This window comes from Stegostoma tigrinum, chromosome 9, assembly GCF_030684315.1.
Source record: "Stegostoma tigrinum isolate sSteTig4 chromosome 9, sSteTig4.hap1, whole genome shotgun sequence".
Lineage (NCBI taxonomy): Eukaryota > Metazoa > Chordata > Chondrichthyes > Orectolobiformes > Stegostomatidae > Stegostoma > Stegostoma tigrinum.
The window spans coordinates 89108778-89134418 of NC_081362.1; the positions used below are offsets into that span (position 1 = coordinate 89108778).

A 25641-nucleotide genomic window follows, 5' to 3' on the forward strand; every position below is an offset into this window, starting at 1 on the left:
CAGAGGATGGTTAATCTGTGGGATTTATTACTGCAGAAGATTGAGGAGGCTGAGTGATTTAAGTGTATTTAAGACAGGTTTTTGACCAGTAGGGGATTAAGGGTTACAGGGAGAAGATAGGAGATTGAGGTTGAAAAAGATATCACTCATGATCAAACAGTGGCACACATGTGCTGGCTGTATGACCTAATTCTGCTTGTACATCTTATGGCCTAATGGAAAGATGAGGACACAGTACCAAGAGAATCAGAGGAGGCGGAAGCTCCGAAAGGTCAGGATTTGTAATTTACTCATCATGACGAAAATAAGTGACGTAGTTAAGTAACTTGCACTGTTCTTAGTAAGGAGAAAGTGAATCCAGAAATAAAAACAAGATATTGTGCACGATGGAAATCTGAAATTACAAGTAGTACATTGTCCTAAACTAGTACGTTGCAAGCAATGGGGAGAGAAACATTTCAAATCAATTATAACTGTTCTTTGGAACTTGAAGTGCCAATTGATTTGATTTTTAGATGGTTGAGAGTAAACTGAATGATATCAAAGAGGATGACGAGAAAGATAGAAAGATAACCTGTTCAGATGTATAATGTGGCATATCCAGTGGGACTTGAACCTGGACCTTTTGACCAGAGCTTCAAATGTTTCTGGCAGTACCATTGCACCAATGAGCCCTTTGTTTAGTTGGTTAAAGTAAGCAAACTTTGCAGGACCAGATGGAATACACCCTAATATTCTAAAGGAGGAAATTACAGAACGCAGAGAACTGGTACTAATATGTTGAAAGACTGAAGAGTCGCGAGTGTTGTATGCATTTGTTTTAGGAAGAGTGTCAATGAGGTTAATTACAGAGCTGTTCAGGAAGATGTTAGTGTCGCTCAGGAATCTAAAAGTGGAATTGAAGTAATCAGCACAGCTTCCAAAAGCAATGACTGAGATTGACAAACTTGGTAGTTCTTTCAGGATGTAACAAACGTGCAAGTACTGTTGTGCATATGGACTTCAGCCACGTGGGTACTGTGGAAGAGCTAGAGGTTTTGCTGTTTTGGCTTCATCGAATGTTCAAGTTCAGGAAGGCAGTGTGTTTTCGAAAAGGAATGGAGTTTATCACTATGTAGAATACCAGTGAAAATGAGCTTTAACAAAAATGAAAACCTTGGTTAGAATACCATGTGCAGTATTTGGCATTAAATCATAGAAAGAATGTTTGGATTTTGTGCAGATTTACTACATTTCTGCATGTTATGAGGGTATTTAAATAGACAGTTTGTAAAACTTGGTCTTTAATAGCCATTTGCAGATGATGTGTTAGTGTTTAAGCTGTAGTTGAGGGGTTTGGAGTAAGGAGCAAAGATCAAAGATTAAATTCGAGCAATATAGAACAGAGGACAAGAGATATGTCTTCATGCCACAAATTATGAGGCTGTATAATCTGGTTTCTGCCTCAACCACTGACCCTGAAACTCAAAATCAGCTTGGATAAACTGGATGAATGAGAATGAGTTTGGACTATTTGCTCGTCAGAAGATTGTACTGACGTGGCCTGGTAGAGCAGAATAGTCTGTTTCCATGCTGTAATCTCTTGGTACATGTATGTAAGGGTAGCACAGTGACTCAGTGGTTAGCACTGCTTCACAGCACCAGAGGCCTGGGTTCGATTCTACTCTCGGGCGACTGTGTGGAGTTTGCACGTTCTCACATGTCTGCATGCGTTTCCTCTCACAGTCCGAAGATGCGCAGGCTTGGTGGATTGGCAATGCTAAATTGCTTATGTGTTCAGGGATGTGTAGATTAGGTGTTCATGTGGAGATGGGTCTGGGTGGGATGCCGTGAGAGTTGGTGTGGACTTGTTGGGCCAAAGGGCCAACTTCCTACAGACTAAGGCCATGGGAACCCCCATGGGCCAAAGGTATGTCTGCCTTTTTGTAGGCTACATGGAACAGTCCCTCTTTCGCAGCCACACTGGCGCTATCCCCCACCACTTCCTCCACTGCATCGATGACTATCGACACTGCCTCGTGCTCCCACGAGGAGTTTGAACAATTCATCAACTTTACTAACACCTTTCACCCTAACTTCAAGTTCATCTGGATCAGCTGATACTTCTTTCTCCTTCCTGGACCTCTCCATCTGTGGTAACCGTCTCAAAACCGACATCTATTTCAAGCCCACCGACTCCCATAGTTACCTCGACTACACCTCCTCTCACCCACTTTCCTGCGAGAATGCAATTCCTACTCCCAATTTCTTCATCTCTGCTACATCTGCTCCCAAGATGGGGTGTTCCACTCCCGAACATCCCAGATGTCCTCTTATTTCAAGGACTGCAGCCACCCCCCCCCCACCCCCAAATCAGGGGTCGAAAGTGCTCTGGAACGCATCTCTTGTGTTTCCCACACCTTGGCCCTCGCATTCCCTCCCTGCAACAAAACCAAAGACAGAATCACCCCATTAACCTCCGTATTCAACATATCATACTCCGCCACTTTGGCCACCTGCAATCTAACCCCACAACCAAAGATATATTCTCCTCCCCCCAACACCTCTTTCTGTGTTCCATAGGGACTGTTCTGTCCACAGCTCCCTTGTTCGCTCCGCAGACCCCACTACCTCTGCCACCTATCCCAGCAACTGCAGGAAGTGCTACACCTGCCCCTATACCTCCCCCCTCACCTCCATCCAAGGAACAAAACAAACCTTTCAATCAGACAGAGGTTCACCTCCACATCTGTCAACGTGGTCGATTGCATCCCCTGCTCCCAATGTGGCCTCCTCTACATCGGCGAGAACAAACAGCGGCTTGGAGACCTGTTTGTAGAGCACCTGCGTTCTGTTTGAGACAAACGTAGCACCTTTCTGTCATGAACCATTTCAACTCCACCTCCCACTCCCTGCATGACATACAAGAAGTTGTCTTTTCTGTTGCAGATGATGTCTTTAAATGAAATAAATACTTGAGTACAACTTTCTTGGCTAGCATTCTGAATAATAATTGCTAGGATTTAAATGCAGGGAAAAGCTTGCATTATGCCCGTATGGATACTGCAAAGCACCAGTTTAGCATTTTGACTTTCAGAACTTGTCATGTTAAGACTGTGTTGTAACAATTCAGCGGTGACAGGGCTGTCATTCAGTGGAAGAAATTTGAAGTAATGAATTAATTCATAAACAATGTGCACAACTATGGCAACACACACATACTTGGGAGCCAATTTTTATTTACTTATTTAGGTTTCCCCTTTTCATTGTATGTCAAAACTGTGTCTCGATAAGCTCAACGATAGCTCCAGGGCATTGATGATATTTTGGTTGTGAGAATTAATTGAACCATTTCATAATGGCATTAAAAGAAAGGTGGGATAACGGTTACCAAACAGGAGGTAATTGACTTTGATTTGTCTGTTCCTCATTGAGGGTTTAATGCCTTTTTCCTATGCCCCATTTAGCAGTAACACAATGTCACACTACACAGATGAGCCCAGGTTTACAATTGAACAGATTGACTTGCTGCAGCGACTTCGGAGGAGCGGGATGGCAAAACGTGACATAATCCACGCGCTGGAGACCTTGGACCGACTTGACCAAGAGCACTCTGAGAAATTTGGCAAACGGCACACCTACAACAACAGTTCCCACAGCAACAGCAACAACGTCTCTGCTTCATCCTCGACAGTCACAGCCGCGACACAGACACAGCACAGTGGCGCGTCGCCATCTCCGAGTAACAGCTATGACACCTCACCACCACCGTGCAGCACTCATCTGAATGGGCGGGAGAGCTACAGCAACGAGAAACCGCCAGTGGCCAATGGCAGGCTGTCACCTAACCGTTTCCACACAACCAGTAGCCAGAGGACAGGAAATTTCCATGCCATGGAAGAAGAGACAGACCTGGAAGAAAGGGTTGAAGAGCTTATGAGGTTGGTTGAAATGACTATTCAGTTATTTTTACTGTTGAGGTTTAAGTCGCCAAAGGCAGCTTTCCATCTTTTGTAGGATAATGACTTGTGTCATGTTAGCCAACTCTGTTGAGCAGTGCCTGGTGTAGTTGAGGAGCCCCATTAATATATTCAAAACTAGGAAGGTAACCAGCATTTTTGTTTTAAATCTTACAGCAGTAGATTTTAGTGGCTGATGATAAGGGGATGTGGAACTTAGATACAGAGCCACCATGATTTAATCCAATGGCAGAACAAGCTTGAAGGGGCTGAGCAGCTTCTTCCTGTTTCTGTGTCGCACCGTTATTGGGATTCCAATGCAGTGGATGTGTATAGCTGTACTTAAATGTACAGCAGGACAGTCGATTCCGTCCTCTGAGATTTGGCTGGTATTTGAATGGTTTTATCATTGGCACATCTCCCAGTGTTTGTGGGTCAGTTATGTCACGCTGAAGTGCTAAAAAGTCTGACAGGCACTAAAACAAGCCAACCAAATGGCTGTGTTTAAAAACAGAATTTTGAAGGCAAAAGCAGGATTTGAGAGTGGGGTACTCCTCACTGTTACAAACTTAGAGTCTTTACAGGTTGGAATATCCCTTACTCATAATAAGGTAGTTCTGTTTTAATGCATTAATCGACCAACCCATTTGTTACTTGGAAACAGAGATGGCAAGAAATTCACTCTCCAAAACTTTGAAACGTTACATAGAAACCTTTAATGTTATTTTTTCCCTCCTCTTGTTTGCGTTCTGTAGGAGGGACGGCACTGCTGTTAAAGAAGAGATAAAGAGCTTTCTTTCTAATCGGATGATTTCCCAGACTATCGTGGGCCAGGTCACAGGTGAGGAGGCAGCTAGCCCAACCTGTGCTTGAGATTGATGTGCTTTTTATAAAGAAAAATACTCAAAACTCTTCTGAACTATGCAACCAGTTTGTTGTACTATAAACCTGTTGAGTCTTTGAAAATGTATGTAAAACTTCCTGATTCACATGGACCCACCTGGTTAGTTGTAACTTTATGCCAAGCTTTTTACTTCGTACAGTTAACACCAGCACAACAGGAGCAAGTGGTGAAGAGTGAAATGAACCCAACAGTGAAACCAGCATGAGAAGGAAGAAAGTCCATATTGGGTTGGGGTGTGTCCTTCCTGTTCCAGGAGTTGCTAAGAAGCTTATTACAACTGCAGCTACGTGTCTGCTAAGAACTTCCATACAGTTCAAGTTAAAAATGTAAAACTCACTTTATATTTGTGGCCACATGACAAGAGGAAGGCGTGGATGTTGTCTAAATATAGCAACTGAAAGACCATACTGGCAGGACAGAGAAACAGACTTTATTTTATATATCCAAAAGTGCTTCACAGCTGACAGTTTTCAAAATATTTGTTTTGCCGTGCGCTCACAAGTTAACACATTAATTTGTCTTCCATCTCATTGCTGTTTGTTGGATGTTGCTGGTGTCAAAACAGCTGTTACATTTTCCTAAATGACAGCAGTCACTGCACTTGAGAACCAATTGAGAATCAATTAAGTTGATTGATTTGACTTATTGTCACGTGTATCTTAGTACTTTGTTCACTGTACTCAGTTACATGTGACAATAAATCAAATCGATCAATTAACTTGACAAATTGGTGAAATGTTATGTGCTATAGCACCATGTAAATTAACTTTTCTCTTTGAATTCACTGTTTGGAACCCAACCTCCACCGTAACTGAGTAATTCCAGATCAGGAGATGGTGGAGTTCTTGGATTCATTTGTCCAAGAAGTACATCATCCTTTTTGCTTTGGGAACTTCAAGTTGGCTCCAACAGCACCTGATCACTGGCTTGAGGAAAGGAAGAATGGACCTTTCCTTTCACTCCATTTCCCTTTCAGCCAAGTCCAACTGCATGTTCGAGCTTGGCTGTGAAGCTGTCTGTAACAGTTATTATGTAGGTTCCTACAGTGACTGGGAATCAACAGCAATGGTTGCTTGGCTGAGGTGCCAAAATGCTGCCATGGGACTATTTCAGGATGAGAGAGAAGGAACCAAATTCATTTCGAGGGGAAAAAGAAATGCCAGCCAGTGGTCCAAGTGTGCAAAGCATTAACTGCATGGCATCTTTTCTATGGTTGCAGGCATGAGTCGAAGCTTCATTTCCCAGTGGCTCTTGCAGCAAGGACTTGACATGAGTGAACCCAAGAAGCGGACTTTATACAGATGGTATCTCCTGGAGAAGATGAATCCAGGTATTGGATAACTCAGGTTTACTTCTAAACACTCTATTGCCACTTCTGTATTGCCAACACTCTGTGGTCTCAGACCAGGTCTGAATTGGGGCTCTGTCAGCAGAGCCCTATCTCCGGGCATAGTCAGATGAAGTGGACGTTTGGTTGCAGGGTGAAGAGTTTACAATGTTCAGTTGAGACTTTACCGTGGAAATATAGTTACAGATTTTGCAGGCAAAAGGTCAATGGCCACAGACAGTTGTTGAGTTGATGCTCAACTCCAGCCAAGAGAGTTGAATTAACCCAAATACACACATGCAGCAAGACCTGGAAAACGTGCAGGCTTAGGCTAATAATTGACAAGAAACTGTCATGCATGCAATTGATAGGCAATGACTGTCTCCAACAAAAGAGAATTTACCCATTACCCCTTGATGGTTAATGGCATTACTATCCCTGAGTTCCTCACTATCAATATTTTGGAAGGATGTTGGCTTCCATTGATCAGAAACTGAAGTGGGACAACCTGTAAATGTTGAAGTTATATAAATAGGTTAGAGATCTGGAATTCCGAAGCCAGAAGCTTGACTCATATTTTCCTTAATGCCTGTGGTGCTGTAGCAAAACTCTTAAAGGTTGACACCAACCAGGACAAAGCAGTGTGCTTGATTGGTACCCCATCCTCCACCTTTAATATTCAATCCCTCCACCACCTATGCACAGTGGCAGTAAATGGGACCATCTGCAAGATGTACTGCAATAATTCAGTCATGTTCCTTCGACAGCACTTTCCAAACCTCTGACGACTACTTCCTGGAAGGACAAGTACAACAAGTGATTGGGAACGCCACCACCTGCAAGTTCCCCTCTAAGCTGCATACTGTCCTAACATGGAACTAAATCACTGTTTTATCACTTGGTCAAAATCCTGGAAAACCCGCCCTGACTAAGTGTGTCCCTACATAACATGACTGCTGAGGTTCAAGAAGGCAGCTCACCACTGCCATTAGCCCCAGGGCAATTAGGAATAGTCAATAAATGATGGCCTCGCCATTAACACCCACATCTGTCCAACAAATAATCCTGATTGGTATTTGATTTCAGTTTTCCTTTGTGACACTAAGGCGGAGTCGAGATACGGACTTCTTTAAGACCGAAAAAGAAAAGGTCAGAAGTAGTGACCATGTGATAACAAGCTTGGGTTTGAAGATTTTAGATATAGCAGGAAAGAAAAGCTTGAGAAGTGAAAAGTTCGAATTTTGGGCACCTGGGAATCAGTGCATGAAAATGAAAGATGGGCAGTTTGAAATCAAGTTTGCCTTAATCCTCCAACCACGAAAATTTCTTGGCTTTGAGTATGCCTTCAATTGGCTGACTTGTAGAGGATGGTTATTTTGCATTTCAGAGAAGTATAGATCCAGGCTAGAACCCACAATTGAAATGTCAAATGTAAAGATGAGAATGTTTTAGAAATTGCAGCCAACTAAGGGAATGACAGACTCGTTGCTGAAAAAAATCGTTCCTTCGAGCTGGTATTTTGATTGTTGAGTGTCTTTCCTTTTTTTTTTGTTTGGAGGAGCTACCCTAAACATGAGGCCGGCCTCATCCACCACAGAGGAACCAGAGTGGAAACAGTCAACACCACCTGTTGGTGCCACGTCAGGCAACTTCCGTCTCCGAAGGGGCAGCCGATTCACCTGGCGGAAGGAGTGCCTAACTGTCATGGAAAGGTACCTGCTGCTACCCCAGCTCCTTGTTTCGTTGTCATTGTCGTTGCATTGATGCACGTTCACATGCACGTGATGCATTATGATAGTGTGTGAGTTTGATATTAAACACTTCAGCAGTTGCTGCAGTCTGAGTGCAAACACACCCTCGGGGTTTTGACAGCAGAAGTTCTGAGAGCATTATCCATCAGGAGCTGTACAAATGTGGTGGTCCTACTCGATCATGATATGGGTCTGTGCTGATGTCAAAGGTTTCAACGCTGAATGTAGCACAGCTACTTAGATGAATCTTATCCCTGCATTAAATGCTGTTAAATCTATTTTGAGTGGTGATATCCTTGAAAATGAGGCCCAGCGTAACTGTTCATACTGCAGGTCAACTTCACTGAATTCCCATTGTTCTTCTCACAGCCTTATTTCATTTGTGTTGTACACAAACAGCAGAATAGCCCATTAATTTGCAGTGTTCCCTATTCCCCTGCTGCAGTGTCACAGTTTCTGGTACTCCAAACATTCAGCTGATTCTTGGTGAAGTAGGTTCTCTGAATGACAGGAGCAAGGTGCATCATGGGAACTGCGGTAGTTGCACAGTAAAGAAATACACATCTGAAATTTAAAGCATATTGAGTAAAATCTAGCTGTAATATTATTATGTAACTGTAACCTTCTTTCCTTTATTCAGTTACTTCAATGATAACCAATACCCAGATGAAGCTAAGAGAGAGGAGATTTCAAATGCTTGTAATGCAGTTATACAGAAACCAGGTACAGAACAGTGTGTTTATGATGACGATTTGGACATGACAATTAATGTCACTTGGGCTCAGGTTTTGCTGTTGTCAGTCCGACTCAAAAGGTTCTGGGTTCATCTCCCACTCCAGAGATTTAAACACAAATTTTCTGTTTGATACGCCAGCACGTACTAAGTGCTACAGTGTCAGCGTTGTTACTGTTCAGAGAGATTAAACTAATCTTCTCCACCAACCCAGTGCTCTCACGCAGATGTCAAGGTCCATGGCCATCTCTTCACACGAGTTATCCTCTCTTCTGGCCAATATTTATCAACATCTCAAAGTCAGAAATTGGTACTGAGACATTTCTAAATAAAAACCAAAACAGGTGCGGATGCTCTAAATCAGGAACAAAAAGGTGGTTGCTGGAAAAGCTCAGCTGGTCTAGCAGCATCTGTGAAGGAGAAAACAGTTAATGTTTCGGGTCTAGTGACCCTTCCTCAGAACTGATGGTGGTTGGGAAAATGTCAGTTTGTATGCAGAAAATAGGGAGGTGGGTGGGGTAGGGAGTAAACGATGGGATAGAGCCCAAAGAGAGAGAAAGACAGTTGGGTAGACAAAGGAGTTGCTAACAATCAGGCTGGGAAGCTGAGTAGTTGTTAAGGGGACTGTTAGTGACTAACAACAGGGGGTATGTAGTGGCAGGCTATGTGGTAACAAAACCTGGTGTCTGGGTGGGGGCCTGGGACATGGGAGAGTTTAGGCCCTAAAATTAGTGAACTCAATATTGCGTCTGGAGGGCTGTAGGGTCCCCAAGCGGAAAATCAGGTGTTGTTCCTCCAGCTTGCGTTGAGATTCACTGGAACACTGTAGCAAGCCAGAGACGGAGATTGGCCAGGGACCAGGATGGTGCATTGAAGAGGCAGGCAACAGATAGTTGGGTTTTTTTTTTGCGAGCAGAACGTAGCTGTTCTGCGAAGCGGTCGCCAACTGTATTCTTCGTTGCCCTAGTGTAGCGGACATCACGTTGTGAGCAGCAAATGCGGTAGACTAGATTCTTGCAAGTGCAGGTGAAGTGTTCTTTCACTTGGAAGGTAGGATTGGGCCCTTGGATTCTGGGGAGGGAGTAAGTAAATGGGCAGGTGTTGCACCTTTGCCGGTTACAGGGAAAGGTGCCGTAGGGCTGCGGGGAGGTATTGGGGTAGAAGGATGTGTGGACCAGGGTGTCCCAGAGGGAACGGTCCCTTGGAAAGCGGACAAGGGAGAGGAGGGGAATATGCGTCTGGTGGTGACATCTTGTTGGAGGTAGTGGAAATCACATCTGATGATCTTGTGGATGTGGATGCTGGTGGGATGGTAGGTGACAAGGGGAACCTTATCACTGTTGCGGGAGGGAAGAGACGTGAGGGCAGAAGTGCGGGAGATGGGTCGTGCAAGACTTTCAGTACATAGGAAAAGGCAGATTGCTGATTTTGAACAGAAACCTGGTAGCTGTTATTGGAGACTGTGGGATATTTTCTATTTCATCTGCCTCAGACCTCCGCTTGAGAGGCTACCCGCAAACCCCTCTGCCTCTCTGCTCTTGGTTGAAAAAAAACTACTTCTTTGATCAGGTTTTAGACCATGTGTTCTCATTTTCTTACTATGTCCTTGGTGTCCGAGTTTGAATTGTACCATTCTTGTGAAGCACCTAGGATGTTTTGTCACAGAAAAGTGCTATTCAAGGATGGGTTATTGCTTTTGTAGGAAACATTTTGTAGTAGGACCTTTCAGCTCTGGTACAGAGTTTAGGATGTTTCCCTGTCCTTTTCTCTTCAGTTAGAAGGCAGCTGCTTGTTGTTGTTGTTTTTTTTGTTTTGGAGAATCAAGTAACGCATTTTGCTATTGTTGTAGGTAGGAAGCTGACAGAGTCCGAGCGAGTGACCCCTCTCAAAGTCTACAACTGGTTTGCCAATCGCAGGAAGGAGATCAAGAGGAGGGCAAATATTGGTAATGTTGTTGAAGACAATGTGGAGAGGATTTAGCAAAAAGAGTGTGCTGGAAGGAAAATGCCTGATCTGCAGCCAAACCTGCAAGGAGGTTATAATGTCATTGTTCTTCTAGCTCAGTGTTACAGTAGAATTACATACAGGACAGAAACTTACTATTTTGACCCACTTTTCATCCTCAGCATCAGCCTACTCCCATTCCATTGCTCTCATTTCAGCCTTTCATCATTTTTTTTTCTATTCTCTTCCACGTACTCATCTAATTTCCTTTTGAAATACTTGAAGGTATTTGCTTCAGCATTTCCTGAGTTGACAAGTTCCATGTTCTACCTACTTGGATTTATTAGCAACTAAATCTTGTATTTATGGTCCCTGGTTTTGTATTCTCTCTCAAGCGCAAACATTTGTTTGACATCTGTCCTCTCCAACACATTCAAAGTTTAAAAATCTCTGAGAGGACGTCCATTTTCTGAAGGGAAAAATGCTGATCTTTTCAATCTTTCCTGATAGCTCTGATCTCCTACTTCTGGCACCAACCTTAAATCTTATCTGCACATTCTCTTGCCCTTTCATTTCCTTTTTGTTTCTCTTGTGGATAATAACATTAATTTATTTCTATTTCTTTTTGACATTCTCTTTGGTTATCTTATCTATTCCTTATACCCGACACCTTTCGCTGAGGTACTGTAGATAATAGCAGTGTTCCAGTGTCTTGTCCAAATGACATGTGAGCTTCGTCTGGGCTTTTGTAGTCCCCATCCAGTGTTCATTCATGCACGCTATACAGTGAGAATATGAACATTGTGATCAAGAACAAGGACCCTCACTGATGCACGTCACCTTCCTTCTAGCCTCAGAGAGTTAAGGTCAATAATTAGGCTCCTTGTGCTGCTCCACCAAGAAATTGAAATATGGAATTAGAGTTTTTTGACATTGTGTGCCTCACTAAAGCTTACACCATCACAACAGCAGTGACTCAGAATATTCATTCGCTGAATGTGGGCATTCAGTATTTATTGCCAACCCTTGTTGCCCTTGAGAAGATGGTGGTGAGTTTCCTCCTTAAACAGTGTAGTTCACTTTCAGGTAACAGAAGCAACGTCCGGCAGTAATAGTGCTGCAACTTGCTAGCACTGTCAGTACTATTCTGCTCCAGCTGTCCCAGAAATGGAAAGAGTTTTGCTATCAAAGTTCTGTCCTCCCACTTGGGGTGGGAACTGACAGTTTTTCCTGCATTTAAGCCAAATTTCAGTCTGTTAACACTGTGTTTAAAGACACATTCTCTTATTTCATTTAGATGATTTGCTAAAATGTTTTTCTAATCCAGGCAGTGTTGCGACAATAGCTTGCGTCACATGCCTGAAAACACTTGGTGCTTTGCCTGTTCCTGTCAATCCCATTACCAGCTGTTCATGGTCACAGTTTACACAAACACCTGAGATAGTACTTCTCATTTTAAAAGCAGCCTGCAGGTGTAAGGTGCATTTGGTTTTCTTCCTCTGTTAACAATTTGTAGCTGCTTGCACTTGGGCTTATATTTATTCCGCTAACCAGCACCCTACACCCAACATGTCATCTTTTTCTGTAGCAGACAATGGGGCTTTCTGGGACACTCCATAAGATATAGGAGCAGAAGTAGGCCATTTGGTCCATCAAGTTTGCTCTGCTGTTCAGTCATGGCAGATATGTTTCTCTGCCCCATTTTTCTGCCTTCTCCTTATAACTTTTGATCCCATTACTCCCCTCAGCATAGTGTTTATTTTTGGTGTGGCAAGATTATTTTCTTATGGAGAATTTTGCTTTTTCAAAGAAGCAGCAATCCTAGAAACTCATGGCATCGATGTGCAAAGCCCAGGTGGACATTCCAATAGTGACGATATCGATGGGAGTGATTTCCTGGAGCAGGTAGAGAATGTTCTTTATTTTATGTTGGATTGTCAACCCATGTGGAAACTTCAGAAATATTTCCTCTCTTTATTTAAAAGCCCTGTCAATTAACTGCAAACACCATTTCTTTCCACAAACTAGAATGAGGAACATCTTCCCATATCCAGTTTTCTTTTGAACATTACAATCAAACCTGTTTTCATCCCCTTTCAATCAGCACATTCTAGATCACAAAACCAAAACATTGGTTCCTTTCAGCTGGTGTTTTGTATCCAATTCGGGGCACTCTGCTCTCTTTTTAAAGAAAAAGTTTAAAAATTGATGGGCAGGACAATTTCTTCTTCACATCCCTCTGGTTCTTTAACAACTCACCTTTTAAAAGTCTTTATCCACTGTTTACTGAGCGTTACCAGTGGAAACAGTTTATAATTATTCCCACTATCAAATGTTCTCTTAACTTACTGTATTCTAAAGAAAATTCCTCCACGTGTGTAGTCTTCGCTCAAGTCCCTGGTACCTGATAAGTGGAAATCACTCTGAAACAGAATTCAGATGGAGCTTTTCTTTAAAATAATATTACACACGTGTAGTCTTGCTGATCTCTTGCCTCGAGTCTCTGCTGTCCCCTTTACAGTTTTTTTTTCAATCAATCTGTTCAGATCCTGCATTTGCCCATTATCCTTGATCTTCCCCAACTGATCGGGAATCTGGTTTAGCCTTTAATATATTTTTAAGGACTCTGCCCTGACAGCTTTCTGTGGCCAGGTGTTCCAAAGACACTTAAACCTCTAAGGGAAGAAATTCCTCCTTATCTCAGTCTTGAATTGGCACCCCTTTTTTCTAAAACTATGCTAACTCGTCCTACTCTCTTCCCATGAAAGGGAGCATCCTGTCAGCATTTACCCTGACAGCCCCCTTAAGAATCCTATATGTTTCAATAAGACCACTTCTCATTCTTCTAAACTCCAGTGAGTAGTGTCCCAACTTGTTTATCCTTTGCATGTAAGACAGTCCCTCCATACTGGGAATCATTGTTGTCAGCTTCTTCGAACTGCCTTCAATGAAATAATATCTTGTCTTAATTAGCATGTAATTACACATCTCCGTGGCCATTACACCCTGAGGTGGAGCTAGAGGTAGAGACACTACCATAAAACCTTCTGCTGTCTCTGAACGCACATTTAAAAAAAAATCAGTAAACACCCACACCTTTCACCTGCTTACCCTGGACCATCATTGATGTGATATTAGCATACCATTCTGGTGAAACCTCTTTTGAACCCACTCCATGGCCTTCACACCTTCCTTGAAGTGTGGTGCCCAGAATTGGGAAATATCTCTCCTGCTGAAACCGAGCCAGAGTTTTGGAAACATCATGAGTTGATCATCAAATCTGGCAAATTGCAAATGCGCACTTTGGAAAGTCATAATTGTGAAAGTTGCAGCCAGTTGCAAAACCTCCAATTTATTCATGTCCTGCCTTCCTGAGAAAGGAAAATGCAGGTTCCTCAAACGTGCCCCCAACTCATGATGGTTAGAATATCACAACCAGACATCTCCCACCACCAAATCATCTCTTGCAATAGTAAAAAAAAATCAGATGAAACTGGAGGCAATCAATAGTTCTCTAAACTATTTGCCTGTGACTGCTTTAGGCTATTGAAACAGTTGTGAGATGCCTGCAGTTGGCACCCCCTTCTTGTTGGGTCTTTGGGTAGGTTTACAAGAAGAGGTGAGGGCAGCCATGCGAGTCTGTTGTGCTTAATAGTATTAAATGAAAGATTAACCATTATTACACTTCCTTGGAGGAAGTATGTTCTTGAGTATGAGAAGTATTTTATTATGTGATGGTAAGATAACAGTTTCTGGTTAACAACATTAACGCTAGGTAAGAGATAGTAACTAGGTCAAGGCTACGTGGCTGTAGAAGGCAGAAGTAATGACAAACTAGAACCAACTGAACTGAGAGATAGCAAGAACTGCAGATGCTGGAATCTGTGTCAAAATAGTGTGGAGCTGGAGGAACACAGCTGGTCAAGCAACATCAGAGTCGACGTTTCGGGTCAGATCCTTCATTTGGGTTGGGGAGGGGGCAGGGAGATGGGAAATAAATAGTGGGGGGGGGGGGTTTCTGGTGGTAATTGAATGCAGGTAGGGGATAGTAAGGATTGGTTAGTGGGAAGGTGGGCCAGATAGGTGTGGAAGATGGACAAGGTTGTCCGGTCAAGGAGGTGGGGATGAGAAGGAGGGTTGCACATAGGACGAGGCTGGGTTTGGGGCGATTTTGAAACTGGTGAATTGAAGTAGAAGGATCATAACCAGCACACCTTATACCACGGGCAATCCGATCCCACCATCATCTGCCTTTCATATGGACTGCTCACTCTACAACTCCCTCATCTGTTCCACACTGCCCGCTAGCCTCACAACTCCTGGCACCTTTCACTGCAACCGCAGGAGGTGCTGCACCTGCCCGTACACCTCTTCCCCTCTTGTTCCGTCCAAGGCCCAAGACAAACTTTCCATATCTGACAGGGTTCATCTGTTCTGGTCTATCCGTTGCTCCCGACGTGGCCTCATTTACATAGATGAGACCAAGCGCAGACTTGGTGATCGATTTGCGGAGCATCTATGCTCTGTAAGCCATAATCAACAACACCGTCCAGTTTTCAAACATTTTAACTCCCCCTCCCACTCCCTGGGTGACATGTCCATCCTGGGCCTCCACCAGTGTCACAGTAATGCCACATGCAAATTGGAGGAGCAACACCTCATTCTGCCTCGGGAGCCTACAGCCACATGACCTGAACCTAGAATTCACCAGTTTCGAAATCTCCCCACCCCTAGCCCTCATCCCATGTCCAATCCTCCCCCTCATTCCTGCCTTCTTGACCTGACACAATCTGTCCTCTGTCTTCCACGACTATCTGCCGTACCCTTCCCATTGACCAATCTCCCCAGTCCCTACCTGCATTCACCTATATCCCCCATCTACCTTCCGCCATCTCACCCCTCCTGTCTCTCTATTTCCCAGCTCCCTTTCTCCCTCCCCAGTTCTGAAGAAGGGTCCCGACTCGAAACATCAACTTTCCAGCTCTATGCTGTATTGACACCAACTATACTGAGTTCCTCTTCCCAGAGACCGTCCTTGATGTAACAGTATGGGGAGGTATTCCAGAGCTTTCAAGTTAGCTCTTTCAGGCCAAGTAGCTTATTCAACAAAAATCAATTCTGGAGATGACATGGGCCAAACTTTATCTATAACGATAGCATTTCATTGGCCCCATTGAAAAACATACCTGCCAATTCACTTTGAAAATAAACTCTGAGCCTGTGAGGTGGTTTAACAAACTACCCTCGAGTCAAAGATGATCTGTCATAATCATCAGGGAAGCTATGTATGTGCCAAACCTTTGACCTTGAAGTTACCCAAAAGAGGACTAACGGCTGTTTGCTTCTCTGATGGTTCAAGGATATTTAGGGTCATTTCTATTGCTTCTGTGCTGTCCAAGGTTCAGTGATCTCTGTGGCTGTACATTAGTAATATCTACATTAACTGTACACTGCACTGAATTCTTCCCACAGTCTTCTTGTATGATTTCACACTTCAGGAAAAAAAATGATGGATCATAGCACCAATAAAAAAAAATCAATGTGTAATAGACCAGGAGCTGAGTTGCCCAAGTGAGTGAGTGGGACAGCCTAGAAAGGTGATAATTGGAACTGCAGATGCTGGAGAATCCAAGATAACAAAGTGTGGAGCTGGATGAACACACACAGATGAAGGGTCTCGGCCCAAAACGTCAGCTTTTGTGCTCCTGAGATGCTGCTTGGCCTGCTGTGTTCATCCAGCTCCACACTTTGTAGTCTAGAAAGGGTTCTTGTTTTGATCCCAACAATGTTGTTGAGTTTGGTCTTGGCTGCGACAACAGCTCAATTATTATAATCATCTCAATATTTTTGAGCAGAGTGGGATATTTGTGAGGATTCCTTTTCCTGATCACCATCCTTTAACTTTGTTGTATTGGGACAGTGGATCAACAGGAGCAGCCAGAACATGCCGAGTGCAGGCTCTTGGCTAGAATGAACATTCACTCAAGGCCACCAGGAGAGAGGAGGGAAGTAGGGAGAGAGAGGCAGAGGTACATTCATGACAGGTTCATAATTCTCCTCATGAATCAAAGTCTTTTTTTCTCCCTCCAAACACAGGATGACAACACGAGCCACAGTGATCCCCAGCAAGATCCTATCTCTTTAGCTGTCGAAATGGCTGCAGTCAATCACACCATCCTGGCATTAGCCAGACAAGGGGGGAGTGAAATAAAGAGAGAGGTGATTGAAGATGATTGAAGCATTGTTGGGATGGACTAAGATTTGGTGCATCATTGGACTGCCCTATCTTTAATGTAATCTCAATATTTCTGTGTTTTGTTTTGAACTAGTTAATAGGGTTCTCTTCATCCAGATTGCAGTAAGCTATCAGGAACTGACCTGGGCAAAGGTTGTACCTCTCACCCAGAAGCCCTCCATTTTCCTGATCAAAGCTGCACCTCTGCACTTACCATCCGTCTGTAAACATTCCTAAGGATGCAGTGCATAAGCATGAAGTATTCCTGAGTGCAGCATTCCAGACGGTATGTACTCACCAGCCTGTAACTTCAAAAGAATGCTTCTCAAACCTCTGTAGGTTTGAAGGGCTGTTCCCACTACTCTTGTTTAATTTGAACCTTAAAGTAGTCCCGCAAACAGAACCAGATGTCTGGCCTTGACTGATTCTTCCTCCCATGGTTTTGACCTGTAACATCAAACATTCCCACTTTAAAGTGCACTTTCCTGGGCCGAGTCTCCGAGGTTTGCCGATTACCTGACCTTGATTTTCACTACCTGCATGGTTTGGGAAATGAGAAGTGCTGATTCGTTCAGAATTACAGACAAGATATTTTCACTGTTGGATTGTTGCTAACAAATACTAGAACTGGATATCGCCAAGTTGTTTGGAGGTTCATGGCAGATACAAAAACATTCCAGTGGCAACCTTCTCATGCTAGTGGGTCACCAAAAATTACAGACAGTTAGGACATCTGTTAGGAGCGGTTGGTTTGGACAGCTGCAGGCAGTTGCTTGGATATTAAGTCCTTATTGAACTGGGCATCGCTGTAACAAGAGTGTCAGTAGCACCTTTAATGTAACTAATGTGCCTGACTCAAGTGAAGTTCAAGCATGAACCTGGTGGAACATCTGATTTGATTGAATTTGTTGTAAGAGTCTGATTGCACATGTAGCCCGGGAGATTGTCCTACATGTTGCACGTGGAGAATGTACCCACAACAACGAACCACCCTGATTCACTTCCTCGAATGTGCTTAATTCAGCTCTTCAGGAGTAGACTGATGAGAGCATCCCTTTTGCCACGGTGCCATTAATGAACGCTTTTGCATTACACAGGGGTCTATACTTAACTCCAGTTCCTGCATAGGCCAAAAAAAATTCTGAAGGGACATTGTGTCTCAGTCATGTTTTATTTTTGTGCAGTTTTAATAGTAATCAGAGGCAAGTTAAAGCTATTAATTTGTGTATAGTATTTCATTATGCAATGCCCATGTGAATGTGAAACAAAGATATTCCACATGCAGAATCTTCCACTTGTATGACAACAGAAAACACTGGAGACACAGCCCAACCAGATGAGTATCTGTGCAGAGAGAACCAGGGTTAAAGTTACAGGTTGACGACCTTCCTTCAGAACTGGAAAACAAAGTAACAAGTTTCTAGTAATGTTGGGATGGAAGGAAGGGACAAACACTACATGAGAACTCCTTGTTTACTTCCACAGGAAGTTTAGCACAAAGGAGTCTGATCCTGGATAACCTTGCAATCTAAGCTGGTAGGAGGATTATAGTTGAGGACCTTGTCAGACTGACTGTCTTATAGCTCAATAACCTCAGGTATAGGTTGTCTGTGCTGCACAATTGATAAAGAGTGAATGTGAGGAAGTGAAGACAAATGGAACCTTTTTTAACAAGTTTCATCTTCAAGAGAGCAACTGAAAAGGGAACAAATATACCCTGGGAGATGAGGCACAATTATCCATCCGTGTGCACTAGTAAAAGTTTGGCATTTCCAATGGATTTTATTTCATTCTGGCTTGATCTCAAACTCAAATTGTGTTTCCAGGAAGGAACATGAGGTAAAAGTGGATGTGTTTGGGTTATTACAGTGGATGCACTGCCCAGTTGCATTTGCAATTGTTATTTTACATTCCTGCTACTGTCTGATTTCATCCTTGGAATCTAGTGTATGGGTTAGAAACCCAGTTGATCCTAGCTCTTCTAAAGTCCCATTGTAGATTTCCACACTGTCCTATTCCTTGGTAACTTTTGCTATCCATTTTTTGACTGATTTGTTGGTCGTAAAATCAGTTGTGATTGTCACAGTTACATTTGTCAACCTACAGTCTTGTCTCCCTTAGTCTCCCCGACAACCAATACTCCTTTTGTGTAGAATAGCTACAATGCAGGAGATGGTCATTCGGTCTGTCGTATTCATGCTGGCTCTTTGCAAGAACAACTCAACTGGTTTCCCTGCCCTTTCCTTTCTTGATAGGCCTTTTGTTTAGTTTTGCTTATCCTATTCCCTTTCGAAATCTTGAATGTGACTCCATCATACACTCAGGCAGTGCATTCCACATCTGATCACTTACTACATTTTTTTTTCCTCATCTCGTCTTTAGTTCTTTTTCTCATTCACCATATATCAGTCTTTGATCCTGTCACCAATGGTACCAGTTTCTGTCTTTTCTGAAGACACTAGACCTTTGTCAACTCTCTTCACACTATTGTCTTTTTAGAATGGTGTTCTCAGCAATCTTGAAGATCTGTCATCTCTGAAAGCATTATCAAATCTTTTCCAAATTCTCCCCAAAGCCTTCATTTCCTTCCAGAGGTATGGTACCAGAGTTGGACAAAATATTGCAGTTGAGATTCAGGGTGTTACATAAAGGTTCAACAAAGCTTACTTGTTTTTGTACTGATTACTTATATTTATGAAGTCAAAGATCTGCTATGTCTTTTTAATTGCTTAGCAACAAACTCTGCCACTGTCAATACCGTGCATGCATGTACCCCAGGTTTACTGCTCCTGCCTCCTCTCTACAAGCAGCCATGTCATATTTTATAAAAAATAGTGTACAGGTTGGTGGCAACACAGACTATCTCACAAGACCTGTTTTCATATCCCACTTTTTGCCTACTGTTCGTCAAAGTGACTGTGTACTTCTGTCCAATGTGGTTTAGTACAGTTTGGACCAGTGTTCCCACAACGACAGTTTGACTCTCCAAGATCCTTTGTCACAGTGATTGGGGATGGGCAGTAAATTATGGCCATGCCCCCATCTTGCAATGACCATTGAAAAGATAAGCTGCTCTATACAATGGTCGAGCAAATAGAGAATGTGCTTGGGCCATTCAGTGAGAGCTGCTGAATGTAATTAATCATCCACGGAGAATGAGTGACAAAAATATTAACAGGAGCTGGTATTTTGTGATCCCAAATTTAGTTGATGGATCAAGGAACTTCAGAATTCCAATCCAGAATCTGGCTAGTAGGGCAAATAGTGCAACTGCATGCTACAAATTATGACATTTAATGCATGCAGTGTGAGCTGCCATTTGAATGCCAGAATTTGCATGAGAAAGTGCTGGGAGGAAATGAAACTAGCAATCTCAAAATGATGAATCCCTGCTTCAATAATCATATACCATTATCGATTGTTATTATGTAACATAGTGGGCATATTAGGTTGGAGTATCACTCCCAGGGATGATAGAAATAATGATTTAAGTAATCGATTCACCTTAGTTTTATATTTACTACAGTTTTCCTGGCTGATCAGTTCAGCTAACAAAATAAGTGTTTATTTCCCATGTACTCTTTGAGCTAATGCTGCCAAACCTGTAAATAACATGTGGAATAGAGACACTACTTTCTTATGGTTTCATTTGTCTTGTAATAAGTGATGTATTTTTCTGCCAAGCAGAAAGGGAATATTCTATAGAGTAAATGAAGGATTCAGGTTGATATAATCCTTCCCTGTGTTAGATGTTGTATTTGCTAATTTAGCAGCTGTACTTATATTTGTAATACAATTCCACCACCTCCCCTAATACAGGCCTCAAATGTTTTTCACCCAGCAAGATTCTCGCAAAGTTAGTTTTCTGTTACTTATTATTTTGCACAGGAGACACTAGACAATGTTAATTTTAATGAGCCATGTTTTTAAGACACACTGGATTTTTATGAATAATAACCAGATTTTCATGAATTAGATCCCAAAAAGAGCTTCCCTTCGTAAGAGATAAGTAAAAAGCACTGTTCCAGCAGTTGGCCAGTATTAATTGTAGGTGTTATTGTGGAACAGATACCGGTAGAGTACTTTCACAACCCATTTCAACATAAGAAGCATTTGTATTCGTAGCTGGAGTGTTAAAACAACAACTGTTCATTTCCAGTTAGGATTGTTAGACAAACAACTCCTGCCCTTATGTTTCTCAGAACTCCAGAGAAACCAATGGATCACAATGAGGTGGCTCTTCAGACCAGTCATGAAACTGAAATAGAGAGTGGGGTAGATCCAATTTCAGAAACTGGTGTGGGAATATCAACAAAGTACTCCGTGTACTTGGTTCCCCTTTAATAACAGATATAAAATCAACCAATCAATTTCTCCTGATTATTGTGAAAAACAAAACTGGCCGGAGATAGGGAAATGATGCAGAAAAGGATTAGCTATCATAACTTGGAACCACAGAAACTTAATGTTTATTGCGTCAGCCAGCCTCATGTAGGGTTAGTTTGTGCAGCCCTGTATGTCTCTGCTTCAACCATTAGTAAATATGAAAAATATTCAGTGAGAGAGACCATTTCATCCTCTGCTGTTCTGGTAAATCAATTTTGTAATTTTAGTTGGGTGGGGTATGGTGGGGGGGGGGGGGGGTGGAAATCAGCAAATGCTGACAAATCAAATTGTATAAGCATGTATGTTTCTGGCCCTACTTCGTCATTGTGGTCATGGATGAAATTATTTTTAAAAAATGTTATGATCACTCTTCTGTTCCAAAATCATATGTTTCACCATATCTTAAGTAATTCATTGAAAAAGAAAACGACACTGTCCTGCCCACCCCATTGCTTCCATCAATCAACAGACATGGAAACCTGCTCCTCATACTCAGGGTAACTAAATTAGGAGAGGCAGCTTTCCTGACAACTCCTGCACATCACCTGCTTCCTGCTCGTAGCAGTGAGTATAGTCAGAACCACCCAAGTCTGAGATTATATTTGAATGCAGATTCACACTTGGACTAGACTGTTGTTCCATTGCTGCAGGGACCTATTTCTCGACTTTTTAAGCAATGAGGCCAGTGAGAGATGTTAGCAACTTGCCTTTAAGGCAGACCAGACACTCAGACTGCCTTTGTGATTCTACTTTTTTTTTGAAATATCATTATTTATAATGGGTCTTCCTCACTCCAAAAGAATGGCAGAAATGTCACATTACATCCCACTCCTGCCTATTCAGCTGTACAGTTGCGAACCCTGGAAATGACAACCACTGAGCGTCGGCCTTGGAGGGAGTGAATGGCTTTGGATGTGATGCCAATCAAGTGGGCTGCTTTGTCCTGGATGGTGTCAAACTTCTTGAATGTTGTTGGGGCTGCACTCATCCAGGAAAATGGGGAGTATTCCATTGCACTCCTGACTTGTGCCTTGTAGATGTTGGACAGGCTTTGAGGATACAGGTGAGTTACTCACTGCCGTATTCCTAGCTTGTGGCCTGCTCTTGTAGCCACTGTATTTGTGGTGAGTCCAGTTGAGTCTCCAGTCAATGATAACGTTCAGGATGTTAATACTGGAGAATTCAGTCATGCTAACATTGAATATCAAGGGATGGTGGTTAGATTGTCTCTTATTGGTGATGGTCATAGCCTGGCATTTGTGTGGCACGAATGTCACTTGTCATCCTAATACTGGATATTGTCCAGATCTTGTTGCATTTGAACGTGGACTGTTTCAGAATCTGACGAGTCATGAATGGTGTTGAACATTGTGCAATCATCAGCGAACATCCCCACTTCTGACCTCCTGATGGAGGGAAGGTAAACAGCTGAAGATGCTTGTGCCTAGGACACTACCCTGAGGAATTTCTACAGAGATATCTGGGGGCTGAAATGATTGACCTCCAACAACCATGACCGTCTTCCTGTGTGTGAGGTATTAGTGCACCCACTGGAGAGTTTACCCTGATACCCATTAATTCCAGTTTTGCCAGTGCTCCTCGATGCCACACTCAAATGCAGCCTTGCTCTCAAGAGATGTCACACTCACCTCTGCTTTGGAATTCAGCTCTTTTGTCCATGTTTGAACCAAGGCTGTTATGTGGCCCTGGCGTAACTCAAACTGGGTGTTGCTGAGCAGGTGCCCTTTGGTAGTACTATTGATGACACCTTCCATCATTTTACTGATGATCAGAACTAGACTGATGGGGTGGTAATTGGCCCGGTTGGATTAGTCCCTCTTTTTGTGTACAGGACATACTTGGACAATTTTTCACATTGTTGGTTTGATACCAGTGTTGTGACTGTATTGGAACAGCTGGGCACGGGGAGCGGCAAGCTCAGTTGTGTGGAGCACAGTTAGGCAGTACTATTGCCGGAATGTTGGCAGGGCTGGTAGGCTTTGCAGTATTTAAGTGTCTCCCAACCATTTATTGATATCATGTGGAGTGAATCTAACTGGCTGAAAACTGGTCTCCGTAGTGCTGGAGACTACCGGAGGAGGCAGAGATAGATCAATCCACTCAATGCTTCTGCCTGATCTTTTGCACTGATGTGCTGGGCTCCTCCATCATCGAAGATGGGGATATTTGTGGAGCCGCCTCCTCCAGTTGTCCACCACCATTCACCACTGGATGTGGCAGTACTGCAGAGCTTAGATCTGATCCGTTGTTTGTGGGATCGCTTAGCTATGTCTTTCACTGTTTGGCATGCAAGTACTCCTGTTTGGTGGCTTCACCAGGTTGATACCACATGTTCGAGTAAGCCTGATTCTGCTCCTGGCATGCCCTCCTGCACTCTCCATTGAACCAGGGTTGACCCCCTGGCTTGATAGTAATGGTTTGAGTGCAGGATATGCCAGACTCGGGTTGTGCTGGAGTACAATTCTGCTGCTGTGGATGGTCTCATGGATGCCCTAGCCTTAAGTTGCTAGATCTGGGCAAAGTCTGTCCCATTTAGCACAGTGATTGTGCCACACAGCACAATGGAAGTTATTCTCAATGTGAAGGCAGGACTTCATCTCCACAAGGACTGTGATGGTCACTCTTACATCTGTCCGTGACAGTATTGTTGACTGCAGCTGGCAGATTACTAAGAATAAGATCAGGTATTTTTTTTTTCCCCCTCTTGTTGGTTCCCTCATCACCTGTCACAGACCCAGTCTAGTAGCTGTGTCCTTTAGGACCTGACCAGCTCGATTAGTAGTAGTTGCCGAGCCACTCTTGGTGGTGGACGTAGAAATCCCCCATCCAGTGTACATTTTGTGCCCTTTGCTATCTTCAGTGCTTCCTCTAAGTGTTCAACATGGAGGAGGAGGATGGTGTGTGGTAATCTGCAGGAAGTTTCCTTGCCCATGTTTAACCTGAAGCCATGAGACTTCCTACAGCAACACCCTCCCACCTGTAGTACCACTAAGATGCCACCTTTACTGAGTCTGACCTGCTGGTGAGACAGGACATATCCAGGGATGGTGATGGTGTCTGGAACAGTTAGAATCATATCTGAAAGATTAATCTGTGAGACAGCTCTCCCAATTTTGGCACTAACCCCAGATGTTAGTGAGGAGGACTTTGCGCGGTCAACAGAGCTGTTACTGTTGTCTTTTCTGGTGCAGTGTGTATGATCTACAAGATGCACTGCAGAAATTCACCAAAGATCCCCACACAGTACCTTCCAAACCCATGACCACTTCCATCTAGAAGGACAAGGGCAGCAGACATATGGGAACACCACAAGCTGCAAGTTCCCCTCTAAGCCACTCCCCATCCTGATTTGGAACTATATCACTGTTCCTTTGCTGGGTCAAAATACTCACATTCCCTCCCTAATAGCAGTGTGGGTCAACCTACAGCAGGAGGACTGCAGTAATTCAAGAAGGCAGCTCACCACCACCTTCTGAAAGGCAATTAGGAACTGATACCGACATCCCACAAATGAATACGTCCTGTTTTCATGACAAATTTATTCCAGAATGCACATCTTTTTCTTTGCAATGTAAAATAATTCATGAATTTGCAGGGGAGCAATCTAAGTATGATTTTGACAAAGAAGGAACACTTCACTATTCATTGCTACTGTACCTTTTGGAGCTTAGAAGATCTGAAATGTATAAGATTCTGAGTAGGGGATTTCATAGGTAAATTCTGATAGTTCTGGTCTCTCACCCGAGAGATACATTCTAAGTGACAATTTCAAATTATGACATCTCCCATTGTAAGGCAGAGAGGGAGTAAGAATTTTCTCTCAGGGGCATTAAGTTCTTTGGCATTCTGTCATTGATAACAGTGGAGGCCGGATCATTGACTCTCTTGTTAATCAAAAATCAGGCTGCAACTCCACCATATTTAAAAGTCACAGGGTAGGCAATAAAGCAGAGGTCAGGCCACAATCCTATCAGTCATCCATGACCTTACCAGAGCAAGCTCAAGGGGCCAAATAGCCCACTGCTGCTCCTATTCACTTTATTCCTGTGTACTTCCAATTCTGATTGCCTTGTTTTTTGTTCTCTTCTCTTTCCTTACCACCAACAAATAAACTTCTCACAGCCAGGTTGGATGAAGAGATGCACAATGCTAGTTATGAATAAAAAACTCTCACATTCCAGGTTTGTGGAGGGAATGATGCAGGAAATAGGGCAGTTCTGCACTGAAATAATCTATTGATTTCCAAACTGGAAGGTGAACAGAATAATCTTAAAGCCTTAGACTACTTTTTCCAATAAATATATACAAAGCAGCAGATGTCTTTTCATTTGAGTCCTGTATCAGTTTCTTTTCCTATAGTGCCTTTTTTGGACAGTAGACTGTTTGGCAAAAAATGTTATGC

The 25641-nt window shown here is 43.0% G+C and overlaps 1 protein-coding gene across 6 annotated transcripts in view; it reads left to right on the forward strand.

Annotated features, from left to right (window-relative positions):
• The window catches only part of LOC125454910 (homeobox-containing protein 1-like), a 30875-nt gene extending 9426 nt beyond the window's left edge, over positions 1–21449 (forward strand). Inside the window, exons 2-9 of one of the 6 annotated variants that reach the window (XM_048536209.2) lie at positions 3447–3920; positions 4694–4779; positions 6062–6172; positions 7728–7881; positions 8561–8643; positions 10503–10598; positions 12408–12502; positions 16694–21449. In XM_048536209.2, coding sequence (XP_048392166.1) covers positions 3457–3920; positions 4694–4779; positions 6062–6172; positions 7728–7881; positions 8561–8643; positions 10503–10598; positions 12408–12502; positions 16694–16834 — 1230 coding nt within the window. In that variant the 5' untranslated portion in view covers positions 3447–3456 and the 3' untranslated portion in view covers positions 16835–21449. The remainder of the gene's footprint in view (positions 1–3446; positions 3921–4693; positions 4780–6061; positions 6173–7727; positions 7882–8560; positions 8644–10502; positions 10599–12407; positions 12503–16693) is intronic. The other 5 variants (XM_048536211.2, XM_048536214.2, XM_048536212.2 and 2 more) reach the window with 5 other exon arrangements.
• Positions 21450–25641: the final 4192 nt, after the last annotated feature.